Source organism: Lampetra planeri, chromosome 23, assembly GCF_965212315.1.
Source record: "Lampetra planeri chromosome 23, kcLamPlan1.2.h2, whole genome shotgun sequence".
Classification (NCBI taxonomy): Eukaryota; Metazoa; Chordata; class Hyperoartia; order Petromyzontiformes; family Petromyzontidae; genus Lampetra; species Lampetra planeri.
This window is the reverse complement of record NC_136129.1, coordinates 4,894,507-4,911,583: the sequence shown is the minus strand read 5'-3', so window position 1 is coordinate 4,911,583 and position 17,077 is coordinate 4,894,507. Positions and strand designations below refer to the sequence as shown.

The window sequence follows — 17,077 nt, the reverse complement described above, 5'->3', positions numbered from 1 at the left end:
CAACAGCAAAGTCACCTGGCTTTGTATTCATCCGCGTCGGTCAAAAACATCACAGTACGTCGTCACACACAAAGATAAACACATTTGTAAAAAATATATCGCATCGAATCCAATCTCATGGAAATAAATGTGCGGTATGTGATCGATAATTGAAGGTTTAAAGCCGTTTCACTGCGCGCACTACTTCTCGTCGAATTTGAACGGAGTTTTGGCGGGAAGGCACCAGCCGCCATCTTGTTTTATTCCCGTCGTGCCCCGCGGCGTAGCCACCGTGAAGCGAGCGGCGGCGCGAAAGCTGAGGTAAAATGACTCGATCTTATTAAAATACAATTCGCATAACGTTTACAACTTTATTATTTGATTCGTGCTAACGTTGTGCTCTGTGAAAGTGTCTGCGCTTATGCAGCGAGACTGCGAGTTGAGTTAAAAAGTCTTTGATGCGGCGCGTTAACACTGGAGGCCTGGGACTAGTCGAGGCGAGGCCTGTGCATTATTTGTATTTCCGTTAAACGTTAAATTAATTTTGCGTTTTCGGTTATCAGCGATGTTAAGTAACACCGCGGTAGTTTATATTTCGTGCCTTTGGGGTTTTGACGCATTCGTGACAACAGTGTTTGTTTCGCGAACTTGTGGATTTTTTTTCGCGTGGCCTGGCTGGTACCACTTCGTTGTTCATTACATGTTTTGTATATAACAACTATTGTTAGTGCTTTTGTTAGCATGTATGCACCGTTATAAGTCGCGTTTCGTGCTGTGGTTGCGATTTTGTGTTGTGGAATGTTCATTGTTTACATAACGAGCGAGTGTATCCACAATGTACAGTACTGTAGGTTTAACTTCTTTCGCACCGTACGTAGCCAACCTGTGCGATTCGGGGGGTAGGACAACAAAACTCCGTGGCCAGCTGTGAAAATCCACCTCGACTGAATAATCTTGTAATTTTTTTAAATGTGTTTGATGCTAATTTCGATATTTTGAGGAAAACTTGGGGTTGATTTATGAAATGTATCCCCTAAACCTAATGTGTATTCGCTTTTTATGAATATTAAAGTACTAACAAGGCGGGAGGAAAGATGTGAAGAAGACATAGTGCTATTTCTGACTGTTGGATTATACGTAATTATTATGTATGAATTGGTAGATTGGGTATGTGTTATACGTTGAATTAAAGCATAAACCAAACGCGTACCGTATATAATAACACGTATTTACGTCAACATATTGGCCTCTTTGGAGCAATTGTGTTTTGTTATAGTCTTTTGCGATGTTTTCCAACCTTTAATTTGAAATTTCGTAGGATCCCGAAATGTTGGGATCACTGGCCTAGCTTGCATACTTCGGGATATCGAGGCGTGGTCACAACGTTTTGAGATCTTGTAAGGTTTAAAACTCCTTGCGGACCTAATTCTTAACAATTTCATTTGTTTGCCTATGTTGGGTGGTAGAGGGTTACAATATAAATTTGGCCATTTTATTACGTGGTCTAACCCCTTAGAAAGCTATAATGAATCATATTTTTATTACTTGGACACGATATTTTTTGTTAATTACTGAAATATTTCACTTTGAACATAGATTGGGATAGAACAGCTCGTTTGTAAGCCTGTCCATGGTGTAAATTAACCCATACATAGCAAACAAGTAATTAGAGGTATACAAACATTTTAAATCTGTAACTTTGTGTATTTTATAATTACACTATTACATATTAGTTGCACACGTATATTTACCAGTATCAAAGCAACCACATTGCTTTGCGTTATGCCGTCAAAACTGTTTAGAACAGTGAACAAATAGGCTGTGTACTCACTGAAAAACGTTATTACCGAACACATTTGGTGAAAATGTATGTAAAAAACGTTGTTATACTTTCGGTTTATATCCGTGTTATAGCCAAGATGTGAAGAGTGTCATTACATAAACAGTACCGTAAAATACAGAAATTAAGTCTTTCATTAATTATTGTTCCAGAAATCTCCATTGTAAAATAGGAAATGAATATCAACAAGCTCAGAACTTGTTAAATAAAGGATATTGATGTATTATTTTACGTACAAGACTATAGAAAAGAAAAGCATTTGCAATTCATGAGGGTCTGTTGTAAATTTCATAGAAACACGGGTTGAAATTTATTTACAGTACCAACTTTCCCATACCTCTTTTTTTTTTTTATAAAATATGAAATCACGTTGGACAATAAGAGACTTTACGTCAATTTTTTTTATATTAGCTTATTGCTATGCATGTGATGGTGTCCCCTGAAATTCAATCAGTTGTGATTTGGGGTCATGATTTTATTTGGTTATTTTTGTTCTGTGTCTGGAATGAATGTTGCCTGGAGAATTTAAGTAACCCATTTACAAAAAATATACAAACATACAATAACCTATTTTTACACGCACAATTAAATGAATGTATTCTGAGTGTAAGAATGGATTTTCATCGACGAATTGATCATAATTACATGCCTATTATGCTATTTTAGTGCATTAATTTGCAGTCTAGCTTGTAATAGACCTGCTTGTACTACTTAACTCAGAAGTTTGAGGACCTGTAACCCACGGGCCAGATACAATCGGTCCATGACTTGCTTTTATGCAGTCTGTGGCCACATGGGGCCATATAAAGCTGACCACTTCAAAACGGCCTGCAAACGATATCCAGTCATCACTGCAAGCTTCTTAGCAGCACTAGAATAGAACATTTTTAGACCTAGCAATAGTGTATATTATGTTTGCACAGTTGGTCAACTGTTGTTTCTCGAGTCGTATGGAGCACAAAGTAAATGTATACAGTATTGGCATGATCAAAATTTAGCATTAACTAATGCTTGGTTGCCTGCGAAAAGAATACGAAAGTCAGATTCGGCCCTCGGTAAGGAAAAGTGCCCCCACCCCTAGTTTTAAGGGGTTAGTTGTTGCAGTGATGGTGATGGTGGTTGTATCGGTGTGTGATGTGGCAGGGCGCGCTGGCGAAATTTCCATCTGAGGGAGGCAAGCGTTCCGTCCCAGACCCGCCGTCCACTCTCCCGCCACCATGTTCTACGCACACTTTGTGCTCAGCAAGCGGGGGCCGCTGGCCAAGATCTGGCTGGCCGCCCACTGGGACAAGAAGCTGACCAAGGCTCACGTGTTTGAATGCAACCTCGAGAGCAGTGTTGAGAGCATCATCTCACCGAAGGTTCGCCCTGATGTGATGTGACCTTTCCCCTATAATTTTTGTGAGTCCTATGCACATTCGGTAAGGATGTGTGACTGATGTGGGGGTTATGGTTAATATAAACTTTTTGGACAATTCGTGAAGCCCACTTATCTGAGCACTGTTCCCTTGTTATTGTTCACAATAGTAGTCCATGCTGAGCTGGTCTCAAAATTGTCATATCAGTTAACTACTAGGGGGAGCGGCGAGCATATTTGTCCATTTTTTGTTACATTATGCATAAAAAAAATTTTTTACGGAATGGAAAATTACTTTTGTGACAGTAGCTAGCAATGATTGCCAATGACGATAGCCTTGAACTTAAACTGTTCTGGCTTATTTATTCGTCCTCATGCCGCAGGTGAAAATGGCGTTGCGTACGTCGGGCCATCTGCTGCTGGGTGTTGTGCGGATTTACAGCCGGAAGGCTAAGTACCTCCTCGCCGACTGCAATGAAGCCTTCGTTAAAATCAAGATGGCCTTCCGGCCTGGTGAGGAAATTGCTCTGTTCCCTGTGTGTCTGCAAACTGAAGAGCACGGTATTGGGTTGGTCCTCGGGCGCCATGCTGATGAGATGTTAAATACCTTGCCGTGATCGGCAGGTCATGGGTTAGATCCCGACCCTTGACACCTGTATATTTGGAGTTCGCATGTTCTCCCCGCGGTTGCGTTTTCTTTTTTCGTGGTGCTCCAGTTTTTCCCTTCACAATTATAAACATGCATTTAGAGTATTTGGCTGCAATTAATTTGTACATGATGAGCCATTTCGTTGAGCTATCATTTGTAGCAAGGTCGCTTCTGAAAAAGAGCTATATAGCTCAGTTGACCTTACCTGACACGAGAAAATTAAGTCCTTTGCCACGTGCATTCTCAAATGTTCCTGCCACTGGCACTAGCTAGTGCAGAGGGTGCTATGTCTTGAATTGTGCACGGGCGTATAAGCTATTGGTTTTGTTTAATTGCATGTTTACAAGTCATGTAATATAGATGTATGTGGGGTACGTGTATGGGATATGTGATTTTGTACGTATATGTGTGCAGGTGTTGTGGACCTTCCTGAGGAAAACAGAGAGGCTGCTTACAATGCGATCACACTGCCTGAGGAGTTCCATGACTTCGACCAGCCTCTGCCTGACCTCGGGTACGCTTGAATAACTGTTCCTACCTCAATGTGTCTGTCTTTGTATGTGTGTGGAAAGCAGCGATGCAGTGGTTAACACACTGCGCAAATACCCCGGCAGTTTTGATTCCAGGTCATGTACACCAGTGTATTTAGTATGGACCTGTCTTGGGTCTCATCTAGGTCAGCTTGGCCTTAAATGAGTAGTGCAGTGGGTGAACATCAGGACTGGGTAGACCAAGGCGGCCTGGTGTTTTGCTATACCCCTGCTGGCTTTAGTTGGTGCTCGAGAACAGGACTTGCCCATTTCGCCTGGCTTTCGAGGGTGTTTTTGTCCATGTGTAGTGACATAGAATTAGCAATGTAGCAACATTGCGCTGGCGGGGAAGGGGATCTGCGGCTTACAGCAGCCCTGACGTCAGCAGGCCACGTGATACACCAGAGGGGATATCTGGGGGAAAGGTTACAGAAGGGGCACTTGGGGGAAGCCCGGGAACCCGCTTGGAGGTTCTGGAGAGGGGGTGTGGCCGGGGCAGAGCGGGGCCACACTGGGAGCATAAAAGGGGGCCCTGAGCAAGAGCTCAGGGCTGTCGTTTGAAGTGGGATCCCCGTCCTGCTGTTGAAGATCAATCATCGCCATCGTCGCTGTCGTCTTCACTCGATATTGCGCTGCTAGACGGTAGTTGCCTGTCTCGGTTCAGTACCGTCCGTGTTAGACTGCTAGTGTTGTGTATAGGCTAGCAACCCACGTAGAGTTGTGTATAAACGAGCGACAGAAGAGTGTACCAGCGTAGGGTGTACCAGCGTAGGGTGTGTATTGCGCAAAGGGTGCTCGGTTAAATAAAATAAGTGCCTCCAAGACTTAGCGTCTCCGAGTTAAGTCACTACACATGTATGTGTAAGTGTCTGTTTATACCCGCTTGTCTTAGTATGTATGAGTGTATCCATTGATATGCTCCCTACGTGGTCCCAAACATCAGTGGCTCATAACACATTTGAGATTAAGGGAAGGAGATCCACGGTATATTTCCCTGTGTGATTGTGTTCTGTAACATGCCCTGTGGCTAAAGCTGTTGAGTGCAGTGTATGTAAGTACGGAACACTGATCAATGTGCGTGCCGCGTGTAGGGACATTGACGTGGCACAGCAATTCACGCTGAACCAGAGCCGCTTGGAGGAGATCACCATGCGAGAGGATGTGGGGACGCTGCAGGTCTTGCAGGATGAAGGTTATGGTAAGGCGACCATGCTTGCCCCATGGCCCTTAAACATTTTTTGTCTTTTCCCCACTGTTTTATCCAAATGTTGTCTTCCGTTTCATGTCACGAGACAAATGATGCATTTGCATTCTGGCAGAGCAGTGAAACCCATTGTGTTAAAGAACAACCCATAGAAGTGTATACTACAGAGTTACCACGAAGATCCTTTAAGTGGGCTCTAGTTCAAACTAGAGGCCACGAAGATGCCAGTTTATCACAAGTGGCTGCCTGGTTTCGAGTGACCATTGCCAGCTGAGTGCTTTTACCGCTGAGCCACCCGACCACCTGAGGCAAATGCCAGTAGCACCACTAATCCCTGACACCCCCCTCACCCCAGCTGGATTTGGCGTGGATGAAGATGAACCTGAGATCGAGCGCCACGGCAATTCCGCGCTGGGCGAAGACATGCTGGTGAGCATCACTGGTTCGAGCCTGTTGTTCGACGCCGAGCAAAGTCGTGCCGACGTGGTCAGTCCCGGCAGAGAGGTTGTCATCGCTGGTGGCATCAATGTGGAGAAACCACCACCCACTGCGCCCGACCTGGACCCGTTGGAGTTCACAGAGGAGCCTTGCGGGCAAGGCAACGATGGTTTTGGTGACGAGGATGGCATTCTGGGTGAGACGGCATGCACAGTTTATTTTGCAGTTACTGTGTTATTTCGGTTGTGGTTACTACGCTGTTACTCTGCGACTCAGAAAGTCGAAGCTAGTTTAGAGTTTGCCTGGGTGAACTAACTGGAAAATATCTGTATGAAAAGGCTGATGGACTAATGTGTTTTTTCAACCTACATTTTTCCTGGATAAACATACCCTTGTTTATTAATTCTATTTCCCATGATACAATGCGGTTTTGAATTAATGGCAAACAGTCAAGCGTGGCGATATATGGCCAGATATCTCCCACGACCCATACGATGTCGGTAGGCCCTCATTCAACAGAGGATTGAGAAAGGGCTGGCCATGTACACATGTACTAGTGTGAAAATACGTGGTTGATTGAGTTTTTAACTTGGAGGGAAGTAACAGAGAGGCGAGTGGAGGGACAAAACTGCAATTGAGTAGATTTTTGGGGGAGATAAAAGTCAGACGTTCAAAAGAGGAATGGTAATAGGCCTGGACTTAAAACAGGAAGTAGTCACCATTAGGAGATTCAGACAGCAGGGGCAGCAGACTGAATGGCCATCCATCAGATAAACATTGACTGGGTGTCAGTTCAATACCTTAGAAAATTCGGTGGCCAGGTTTCTCTGGTGCTGGCTGCACCACCCCCTCATATCTTATCTACCTTGCTTAATAGGTGCTTGCTAACAGCATTTGTGCGTGGTGTGCGCGTGCAGTGGATACCCTCCTGCGTAACGAGCCTGGAATTTTCGACGATCCGGCTATCAGGGCCTCGGAGGACGACGTGGGGCTGCCCATTCATGGCCCCAACGATGACGATGATGTGGATGATGACGATGATGGTAATGCATTTCTTGCTTAGTTCATTTAGTCTTGAAAGTGATTGTATTGATTGTTTTGATTGATGATAGTATTCTGTTTTGTTTAGTGTTGCGTTTATTGCATTGATAATATATTTAGTTTATTTTACAATACTGTGATTGTTGCACTGAATGTGTGGTGATTGTACTGTTTTTTGCATTATATTTTATGCATTTTTATTGCTTTGCTTAGATTGTATTGTGTTGATTGTGCTTTGTCAGTTACATTTAATTGATAACACTAGATTACTTGCATATTATATGATTTAGATTGTAATTACCATCACTACTCCCCTGTGCCTCAGTGGTCGGACCCATGAGCCCCGTGTCTGATGACGCGGCGGAGCCTGTGCCTACGCTGGCCGAACAAACCACGCTGGTGCCCAACGAGCGTGAGGCCTTCGCTCTGGAACCCATCGACATCACGGGTAAAGCACTAACCATCACTCATCATGGGACATACTGCTGCCTTATTCCACCGCCCCTTTTTCTCCAGCACAGATGTGTACTTTTTTTGCTCCACAATTATTGGGGGACCACAACTATCCAGGTGTTATTGAATAATTTGGATAGAAGTGGAATCAGAAATTAAGTAACTGATGTTATTAAGTGTGATGTGGAATTAAATATAAGAATCTCAAAAGCATTCATCATTGTGCAGGCTTTGTTAATCCACTGCATGAAGGCCTCCATACATTGTTGGTCATTAGAATTGGTTGATCATACTTATCACACTGGGCAGTTCATATTGGTGAGAGGGGGGACCAGGACTGGTTTAGATGTCACTTACCACTAATGTTTACCTGTGACCAGGAATTGAACACGGAACACTGGGTTTAAAGTGTGGTGCACTGAATATTGTGCCCCCCCCACATACATGAACACACATTACTACAAAGACACAGTCATCATTAGCATTACCTTATATGTGAAAAATGTGTAATTGGGTAATGTTTCAGCAAAGGTCCTTATTTATAGTAAACGCAACATAGAATGATTCATTGTCTTATTGTTGAAGATCACACTCGGGATTGGATTTTTACCTGGTAGATGGTGCTGTCATTAAAGTGCTTGACTGAAAATAACATTTAAAACTGGGTTGGCTGGGGAGTTGATTCCGTTCAATTGTTATTCCTGATCAATGACTCCATTGGAAAGACTGGCCCTTGCCACATGCTCAGGGCTTCAGATAAAATGTAGTGCCACCCCATGCTTATTTATAAAAATGTTTAATATGCATAACATGTCCCTGACTGCACCCCCATCCCCTGCCACCAACTATGTTGCACGCAGTCAAGGAGATCAAGGCAAAGCGGAAGCGCAAGCTGATTGTGGATAGCCTGAAGGAGCTGGACAGTAAGACTATCCGCTCACAGCTCAGTGACTACTCGGACATCCTGACGACACTCGACCTGGCACCGCCTACCAAGAAGCTCATGATGTGGAAGGAGAGTGGTGGAGTCGAGAAGCTCTTCTCTCTGCCTGCGCAGCCACTATGGAACAGCCAGCTGCTCAAGGTGACCTGGGGATGAGAGTCCTGGTAAAGGGCAATGTGGGGCTGGGAGACCTAGGAAAGGGTGGCCTGAGAAAGAATTAGCTGTGAAAAGGGGAAATAAGCCAGTGAGCTTGGACAGTTTTTTGGGGCAATGAGATCTGGAAAATGGTTCCCTTTGTTGGAATGGTCTACTTGGGTAGACCTGGAAAAAGGTGAGCTAGGGAAATTAAACCCAAGCAAGGATGACATGGGGATGTCGTATGAGAGGTTGACTTACCTGGAAAAGTTTTGCTTTGGGAAATGGTTAGAAAGGGAATAGTGATTTAGGAAAACGTTATGTGGTGCACAATTAGTTGGATCTGGGAGACGTGAAGTCGAATTAGCAATATTAGGGTGGTCAAGGAAAAGTTTATAAACAACCTTGATGCAGCCAGCCATGGAGGTAAACTACCCCTTAGCACAGCTTAATAGAATTCTGTCTAATGGATGTGTTGAGATATAGCCTTGAAGATTATTTGACAGCCCTGACCCCTACCACCTTTATGTCTTGAGCAGCTATTTTCACGCTGCCTGGCGCCGGTGGTGGCGGAGGAGCTGCGTAAGAGGAGACAGGGAGGCGAGGCTGACGCGTTGGAGGAGCTCATGAGAGAGTGCGAGAACCCTGAGGTCCCGCGACATGGACACCACATCATCGGTATGGTGGTGTCGCAGACACAAGGCATGGGTAGACACAGACACACAGGAGATATGGCACAGGGGAATGTGGCAAGCGAAGATAATCATGGGGACATTGTACAAAGAGGAGACACTACACTGGGAAATTACAATCCTTGAAGTGTAACCTAATGGCAACATCAGTGACTAACTCGGCACATCACATCTGTCTGTAAATCTCTGTATCCATATCGATGTCTGCGTGGATGTTCCTGTTTCTGAAAGTTTGTTTTAATGTGCCCGTGTCTCTTCATAAGCCTTTGTCTCGGTGCTTGTGTCTACGTGCTATTGTATGCGAGTCTGTTTCTGCTTGGCCAGGTGTCTATATTCATGTGTCCACAAGCTTATGAACCTCTGTATGTTCATAAGCGCCTCTGTATGTGCTTGTGTCTCTATGTAACCTTGTGTCTGCTTGCCTGCGCGTGTGTCAGCGTGGTATGCGCATACCCGCGTTTAAGTTCATGTCTTCCCGTGTGTCAAGACGAGGTGATTGCGGAGGAGCCAAGTCGCCTGCAGGAGTCTACACTGGTGGTGGAGGGGTCGCGTGCCAGCATGGATGACAAGGGAACTGCCCCCCAGCAGCAGCCCCTGGCACCACCCGCCACACCCTCGCACGGCAAGGGGGTCAAGCGCAAGGCCAGTGACCTCTCTGCACCAGACCTGGCGCCACCCGCCACCCCGCAGCCTGAGCTGCCACCGCCGCCACAGCACACGCCACAGACGCCGCAGGATGTGCCGCCACCGCCAGAATTCATGGAGCCCATGCTTGTGAGTGATGTACACCTGTTATTAAAAGAGGCAATGCAAAAACACATACATGGGTCTTACCTGATCAGGACAGACTTAGACTGCATGTTCCAGGCTGTCTGATAAAAGATAGAAGCTTAATTAATAAGAAAAGGAATAAAAAAATTGTCAAGCATTTCGTCATGGCACTATAGTGACATCAGTTATGCGACTCCATACATCAATGCTGTGATAACACAAGTTAACTTAAAACTTACAGCTTTTTTATTTGCTAAAAAAATATATTTTTTATCAGGTAAGGCCCACTAAGCTGTATGGCTCTTTTTCAGAAGCTACCTGGACACAAATTAGAGCTCAACGAAGTGGCTTTTTAGGTGGAAATTTCTAGCAGGCAAATACTGTAAATACATGTTTCTAAATGTGGAGGGAAAAACCGGAGGACCTGGAGAAAATAAAACACGACCATGGAGATAACGTGCAATCTCCAAATAAACAGGTATCAGGGTTAGGATCGAACCCACTACCTCCTGTATACCAGGCAAGGTTGTTAGCATTTTGCCACCGTGGTGCCCTAGTACTGTAAATTACAGCCCTTTGTCAATTCACTGCGGTATGAAGGCCTCTCAACACTTTTATTTATGGGTGTTGTTTGACCATACTTCACAAACAGTGTGTTTTGGTGAATATGGGGGACCAGTGCAGGTTAAGATATCACTCGCCACTCATGTTAGCCATGGCCGGGAATCGAACTCAGATCACCCTGGTTTGATAGCGTATTGCTCTAACTACTGCCTGATTTTTCACCCCCCTCCTCCCTCACCACCTCCCTTGAGAGAGTGCTGTGACAGAGCACGTGATGATGATTTTTTTGGTATTCTCATAATATTGACGCATCCGATAACCTATTTTCCTTTGACCCGGAAGCCGGACACCACTTTGGAGCCCCCTCCGCTGGAGCTGACGATGCTGGACGAGCAGCCGATAGTGTCGGCCAGCCTCGAACAGCCGACCGAGCAGTCCAGCACCGTCTCCGACATTAACTTGGCTCTCGATGGGAAAACCAAGGAAAAGACGGGAGAAGAGGAGGAGGAGGAGGAGGTGAGAGCGCCATTTCTTTCCCTCAGAGACACAGCGATTCCCTGATTTATTAGGGATTGGAACGATTTGTTTATTAAGTCACAAGTTAAAATGCATTTTTACACTTGTGATATGTTATTCGAATTGCGTGTGCAAGAATCGGTTGTGTTCAATCTATATGTGCCGTAAATATATTTGACCGCTTGCTAGGCCTGTTAAACGAATCACCCCACTCGCGATTCCATGAATTGTCATGGTATGGGGCTATGATTCGATCAAAGAAAACCAACTATTTTTTTTACAGTTTAACGCATAGGCTTTCGCGTCTATTTCGGCCTGCATAGAAGTGAAATTAAACATGTTAAAGTAGCGCTGTAATTGAACACTTACAATGATGCACAAATCAACAGGGCACTAAATGCCAAAACCCAATCAAATAACATGAAAGTTGAAACTGACCAAGTAATTAAAACTATTAAAATACCGTGCATTGCGGGAGTAACTGATAAACTAGGCAGACTTTTGGAAAAACCAAACATCCGAGTCAGATTTGGCACAGACCAAAAACATACATAAACTGATATCTGGTACTAAAGATGTATTACCGAAGCTATCAACAGAAGGTGTGTACCGGATTAATTGCACTTGTGGCAAATTGTTATGTTGAGCAGACAGGAAGAATGATCAGCATGAGACGAAAAGAACACCAAAGGAATATTAAATACTCCCAAATACAACTGTCGGCAGTGGCAGAACATGCGTACCAATAAGGACACTAAATTTATTTTGATGAGGTTGAAGTTCTGTGCAAAACGAGTTACTACTGGCCAAGACTAATTAGAGAATCTATTGAAATTGAGAATTTGTTTTACCGTTCGGATAGCTACAGGCTTAGTGCTGCTTGGAAGCGAATCATCAAATAATACATTGTTGAAATCCGTGCCTATCCAGGTCACCATGCGTCAATGGGGATAACCTGTCACAGACAATAACATATTCTTAGGTTTTTTCAGTAAAGTAAAAAAAACCTAAGAATATGAATCCTTGCAGTCACGAAAGCTTCAAATCTAGAACTGCTGTTTTAGTGCACACAAATGACAGGCGGTACAAGAACAATGTGCTTGCATAATGTATTTTGATTTCCATATGAAATAACCCAACTGGCAATGGATACCCATTGTTATTTATATGCATTAATTAATCCCCCCCCCCTTCACACGTGAAGGGCTCACAAGTGATATCACATCTATCCCTGTAAGGAACGAAATAGGGAGGATTTCTCCATAAATCTGTCTGTCTGCCTGATGATGCTCGTTGTCGTTACTGCCGGAGCAGCAGCCCTGACTGAGTCGGAGCTCGCGTTTTATCCTGCCCAGTGTGGCGAGGCTCCTCCCTCGGCCCCGCACTCCTCTGGATTCCCCACAGGGCTCTGTGCTTTGCCCACAGGTCCAACTGGTAGATTGGGCTGTTACCCCTAATTCCATTGTCTACCAATCCCCCAGTGGCACGCGCTACAGTGACTCATTCAATGTCACTACGCTAGTAACGAATTGGCATGCTCGTTTTATTTGAAAAACCGTACTAATTGGCTGGTTTAACGACACATATTTATGCGATCTAACCCAGAAAAACCTATATTATGGATATTATGTTAACATTTTGGAGGTTGCAGGGTTCATGTCAATGAGAAAAGTTCTGATTCGTAAAAGTATGCATTTAAACACATGTCTTTCCTGCATAATGTCAGAGCACGAACCTTCGGCTGTTGGTAAGGCCAAAATCAAAGAGCTTATCTTTGTCGTTGGTTAGGTCAAAGATCATTTAACAATTAGGGTTGGACATTGCAACGTCGCAAAAGCCTTGGTGCTTCCGTATGTTTTTAACGCACCTTTTTTTTTTCGCGGGTGTTTTGATAACGTTCTACAACTTGACACCGCCTGGGGGTGTCTGCATGTCTCGGAAACAACTTTACATGCTGCGTGTGTCCACAGGAGGTTGGTGATGAGAACCAGGACCAGGAGGAGAAGAGATGGAACAAACGCACACAACAGATGCTGCATGCGCTACAGGTACCCCACGTCACTTACATAACCCACCTGTTTTTGTTGTCTGCCTGCTTCATAGCACCTGCAGCGATAACGTGTGTATGTTGAACTTATTTCGCACCGTACCTAGCCAACCGTGCTATTTGAAGGTGTAACAATGAGACCACACAGTATAGCGGGTGGCTGATATCACTCTGAGCCAGCACCACAGAGATTTAAGCCTTGGAACTGGATGGCTTTCTCAAAGTGTTCATAATGGCCCTGACAGAGCGCTTAGCCTCTGCTGCAACCTCAGGTTTAAGCCTTATGGGTGGGTCTTTCTCTTGAACTTCATAACGTCTGTCTCACCCTGGGTTCCCATTCAAGATTAACCAGGGTGATTGAGTCTTTTAAATCTTAAATACTGCATGTTACGCATTTGCTTGATTAGATTGAAAGTGTGTATCATAGCATGCTTGCTATCTTGTTTTACACCAATGTTTGTCAACACTAGTCCAGGGTCGTGATGCATGGAGAGATGACGTGGGGGATATTTGGAGTGTTAAAATTATCATAATTTCACTTCATAACCTCATCTTGTTGTATTAGACAAATGCCACAGTGCTGTTTTTTTTACATCTCGCTTCCACTGGGATAAAACTGGTGTCTCTTACCGCTGCCATTCGTTTTTACTCCCTGCTTGCCCCCCCCTCCTTCCACTACACGCAGCGGGTGCTGGCGAAGACGGGCGCCGACTCGGTGAGCTTGCTCGATTTGTGCCGACGGAACAACCGCAAGCAGGCAACGGCGAAGTTCTACAGCTTCCTGGTGCTCAAGAAGCAGCAGGCCATCGACTTGCGGCAAGATGCGCCATTTGGCGACATCGTGGCCACGCCCGGCCCACGCTTTCACAACCTGTGACGGCCGCATGCGCGTGCATAGTGGTACCGAGGGGGAGGGATAGGAGGTGGTGGGATGGAGCAACGGGGGGGGGGGGTGGGGGGGGGGACGGGGGACGCTACAGCCACCACCGCCGCTGTCCCTTTTGTACCGCTCCGTCGTTTGGCACTGAGTGTCAGTCAGAGCGTCTCTTTGCAGTGAGATGCAGCTATTGTATGTGTGTGCACAAGTGTGTGCATATTTGTGTTTGTTTTTTTATATTTACATGCACATACTTGTAAACACTCGGTGCTGCCACTGACCCTCTCAAGGAGGTCATGAGTACACTTATTCACCTGTTAATGCTTGCCTCAGCCACGCCTCCTCACCCCCACAGGTAATTTTCACAGTTTGAAATCTCGTTCCCAAGCCCTGTCTTACCTGATGGTGAGAATGGGAGACTTGTAACGGTTTGGGGGGAATTCACTGTGTGTGTATATATATATGTACATACACATGTTTACCTGCACATGTGTACAATATGCACTCCGTGTATATACACTGTCCACGCAGTGCATGTACATGCACTCAGTGTAGAGGTGTACACATGTACAGTGTATACACGTGCAGTCTGGTGTAATTATGCACATGTATGGCACGTACATATACACATATACACAGTATCAATATGCGGTGTATGTGTGTATAAGCACTGTGTGTGTGCGTGTATATGCTGTGTTTATGATTTTTTAATATAAAAATGTTCACTGTCTTAGGCCACATGAGTGCAGCTCTTTAGGTCAATAACATGAATGTTCAAATTGCGATGAAAGCACCAAGTTTAGTGCAGATGCAGTTTAATGTATAGTTTTTCAGTACTGTTATGTTATGACCCTGACAGCTTCACTATACACACTATGACCTTGGGAATTAGTTAATGACTCCTATTCTCTATTTAAATTACGTTGCAAGCGACATCTGTCAGATTTGGTGCTTTTGCATTTTGAACTGTTGCCTACACATACTGCAGAAAGGATTATTTTCGTCACTAAATGCCCTCTAGTTGTGCCTCCAGGAAAATTTTAATCAAGTTACGTGTCCTGACAGTGAGAAATGATGCAGTGCATAAAATGTACATTTTGTGTTGATAATTATATGTATTAAGAAAGGAATAAAAACATAAAATAAAAAATATGCCAGAAATGTAAAAAATACCATATTTCTATTGGGTGCTGGAATAACAAAGCTGGCTAGCTGAAATGGTGAAGTTTGTGTTTCAGTTAGAGGTATGTTACGTATAAGGTTAGTTATAACAAACGTAGTGTTGTTGCAAGGGATTTTTTAAAATGAAGGATAGTGTAAAGGGTAGTTCTATCGATACGGATAGGGAAAACATGCTAATTTTATGGATGTGCTTGTGCAGATAGAGTTGATGCTTTTTTAAGTGTAGGTATAAGCCAAGCAAACTTAGTGAAGAGCTAAATTCACAGAACTGTGCAGCTGAGTTTGAATCTCAGACCATTTGTTGATTAATATTTTAGTTATTTATTTTGGTGCCACATTCATCACTGGCGTTTGTTAGAGAACGTCAGCCATTGGTACAGGTAGCTGATCCATTCGTGTGGTTCGTTGGGCTGAATAACCCTCCCTGGCCAAGAGGTGTGGCAGCCATTTGATTTCCCTTCGAGATCTCACCACTGCTCGGTGCAGCTCAAGGGATTTCATTGAATGAAAATTTCAGTGCACAATGGTTTTATTTGAATGTTCTAGTTTGTTTTAAGTGAACATAATTAACTATTGTGAACTATTTTTGGAATGGCTTCCTTTTCTAAAACCTGGTTAAGCCCACATTTACAATTATTGGTTAAACAAATTAGTAAATGTTCATGATTATTTTGATTGCAGAAATATGTGTGCTAATAGTGGCCAACTGGCAATGTTTATTTCTCAGTTTTTTTCATGAAATTTGAATTGTGGCATCAACACTGGTTTAACATTTTATTTTTAAACAATATTCATATGGTCATAAATAATAATAAATTGAGGGAACTGAAATTTAATTCTAAAAAAAACATCCACAAGTTTCATAGAGGAAATAGATTTTTAAAAATAACCAGAATTGCAGAACCCATTTCGATGTTCCCTAAATATGAAAACCTTTGTATAAAATAAGTTTGTTATATTACCATATGAAACTCAATTATCGCTTGCAAGGGAGATCTGTAAGCTAACTAGGCAGTTTAATACAATTTGCAGTATTGCTAAATGTAAGATTTTCCATGTCTTAAAGAAATCCTACATTTGATAATGAAAACGGGACATTTTGTTAATAAATTAGAGTTGCCTATGGCCTCCCAGATCTCCTTTGAAAGACAATCGTTGATATAAATCAGCTCCAACCAGGCTGAATAATGGCCGGTGAGAATCGGAAAGAGTCGTTGGTAGGGTGTGGTCAAATTGGGGGGATTCTTTAGCATTTGGGTCGAGCAAAAAAATGATCACTTTGGATGATCATCATGGGGCGAGCAGACGAGTGGATTTAAATGGGTTCCGTAGAACTGTCGAGACCCAAAAGTGGTGTAGAAATGTGAACCCATTGAACGATTGCACGTTACAAAACTTGTGGGGTTTGATTGTTGATCTTGCTAAATTTGGATCCATTTACATGTGAAGATATTCGGGGAATACAACCTGATTTGTTAACAAGCATGGTTCTGAAATTGGATTTTAGCAGAAATGTAATCCAGTGGTGCGTTTACAAGTCCATCCCTATGTACTAAGGTTTTGGATGTTGGCAAGCCTTAACGCCAAGGCATCCATTGCTTATATCAATATCTGTTTAATGTGGTATCAGATTTCACAGACCTTATTCAAATGGACCACTTTTTGTGCAAGTTTATGTTTTTTGGTTTTGACATGGTGTTCGGTTGATTACTCCTTTCTCTAGAACTGCTTTTTGTGTTTAGTTGTCCTTCCCCCGCACCTGCGATTAGCACGGTGGGCGATGTACGGTGATAAAGAAGTTCAACAAAATACGATACAGGACCATACTCCTGAGAGGAATATTAGCCGAACATCATTCC

General features: G+C 43.7%; 1 protein-coding gene across 1 annotated transcript; it reads left to right on the top strand.

The window, feature by feature from the left end:
* The first annotated feature begins 216 nt into the window (after positions 1-216).
* RAD21 (RAD21 cohesin complex component) lies at positions 217-14,090 on the top strand. The gene is made up of 14 exons (XM_078604839.1): positions 217-300; positions 2,963-3,180; positions 3,560-3,689; positions 4,240-4,339; positions 5,447-5,553; positions 5,915-6,193; positions 6,915-7,040; positions 7,364-7,486; positions 8,352-8,575; positions 9,109-9,247; positions 9,749-10,035; positions 10,939-11,112; positions 13,083-13,160; positions 13,845-14,090. The coding sequence occupies exons 2-14, from the start codon at positions 3,037-3,039 to the stop codon at positions 14,034-14,036; spliced, it is 2,103 nt and encodes a 700-aa protein (XP_078460965.1). The 5' UTR covers positions 217-300; positions 2,963-3,036; the 3' UTR covers positions 14,037-14,090.
* Positions 14,091-17,077: the final 2,987 nt, after the last annotated feature.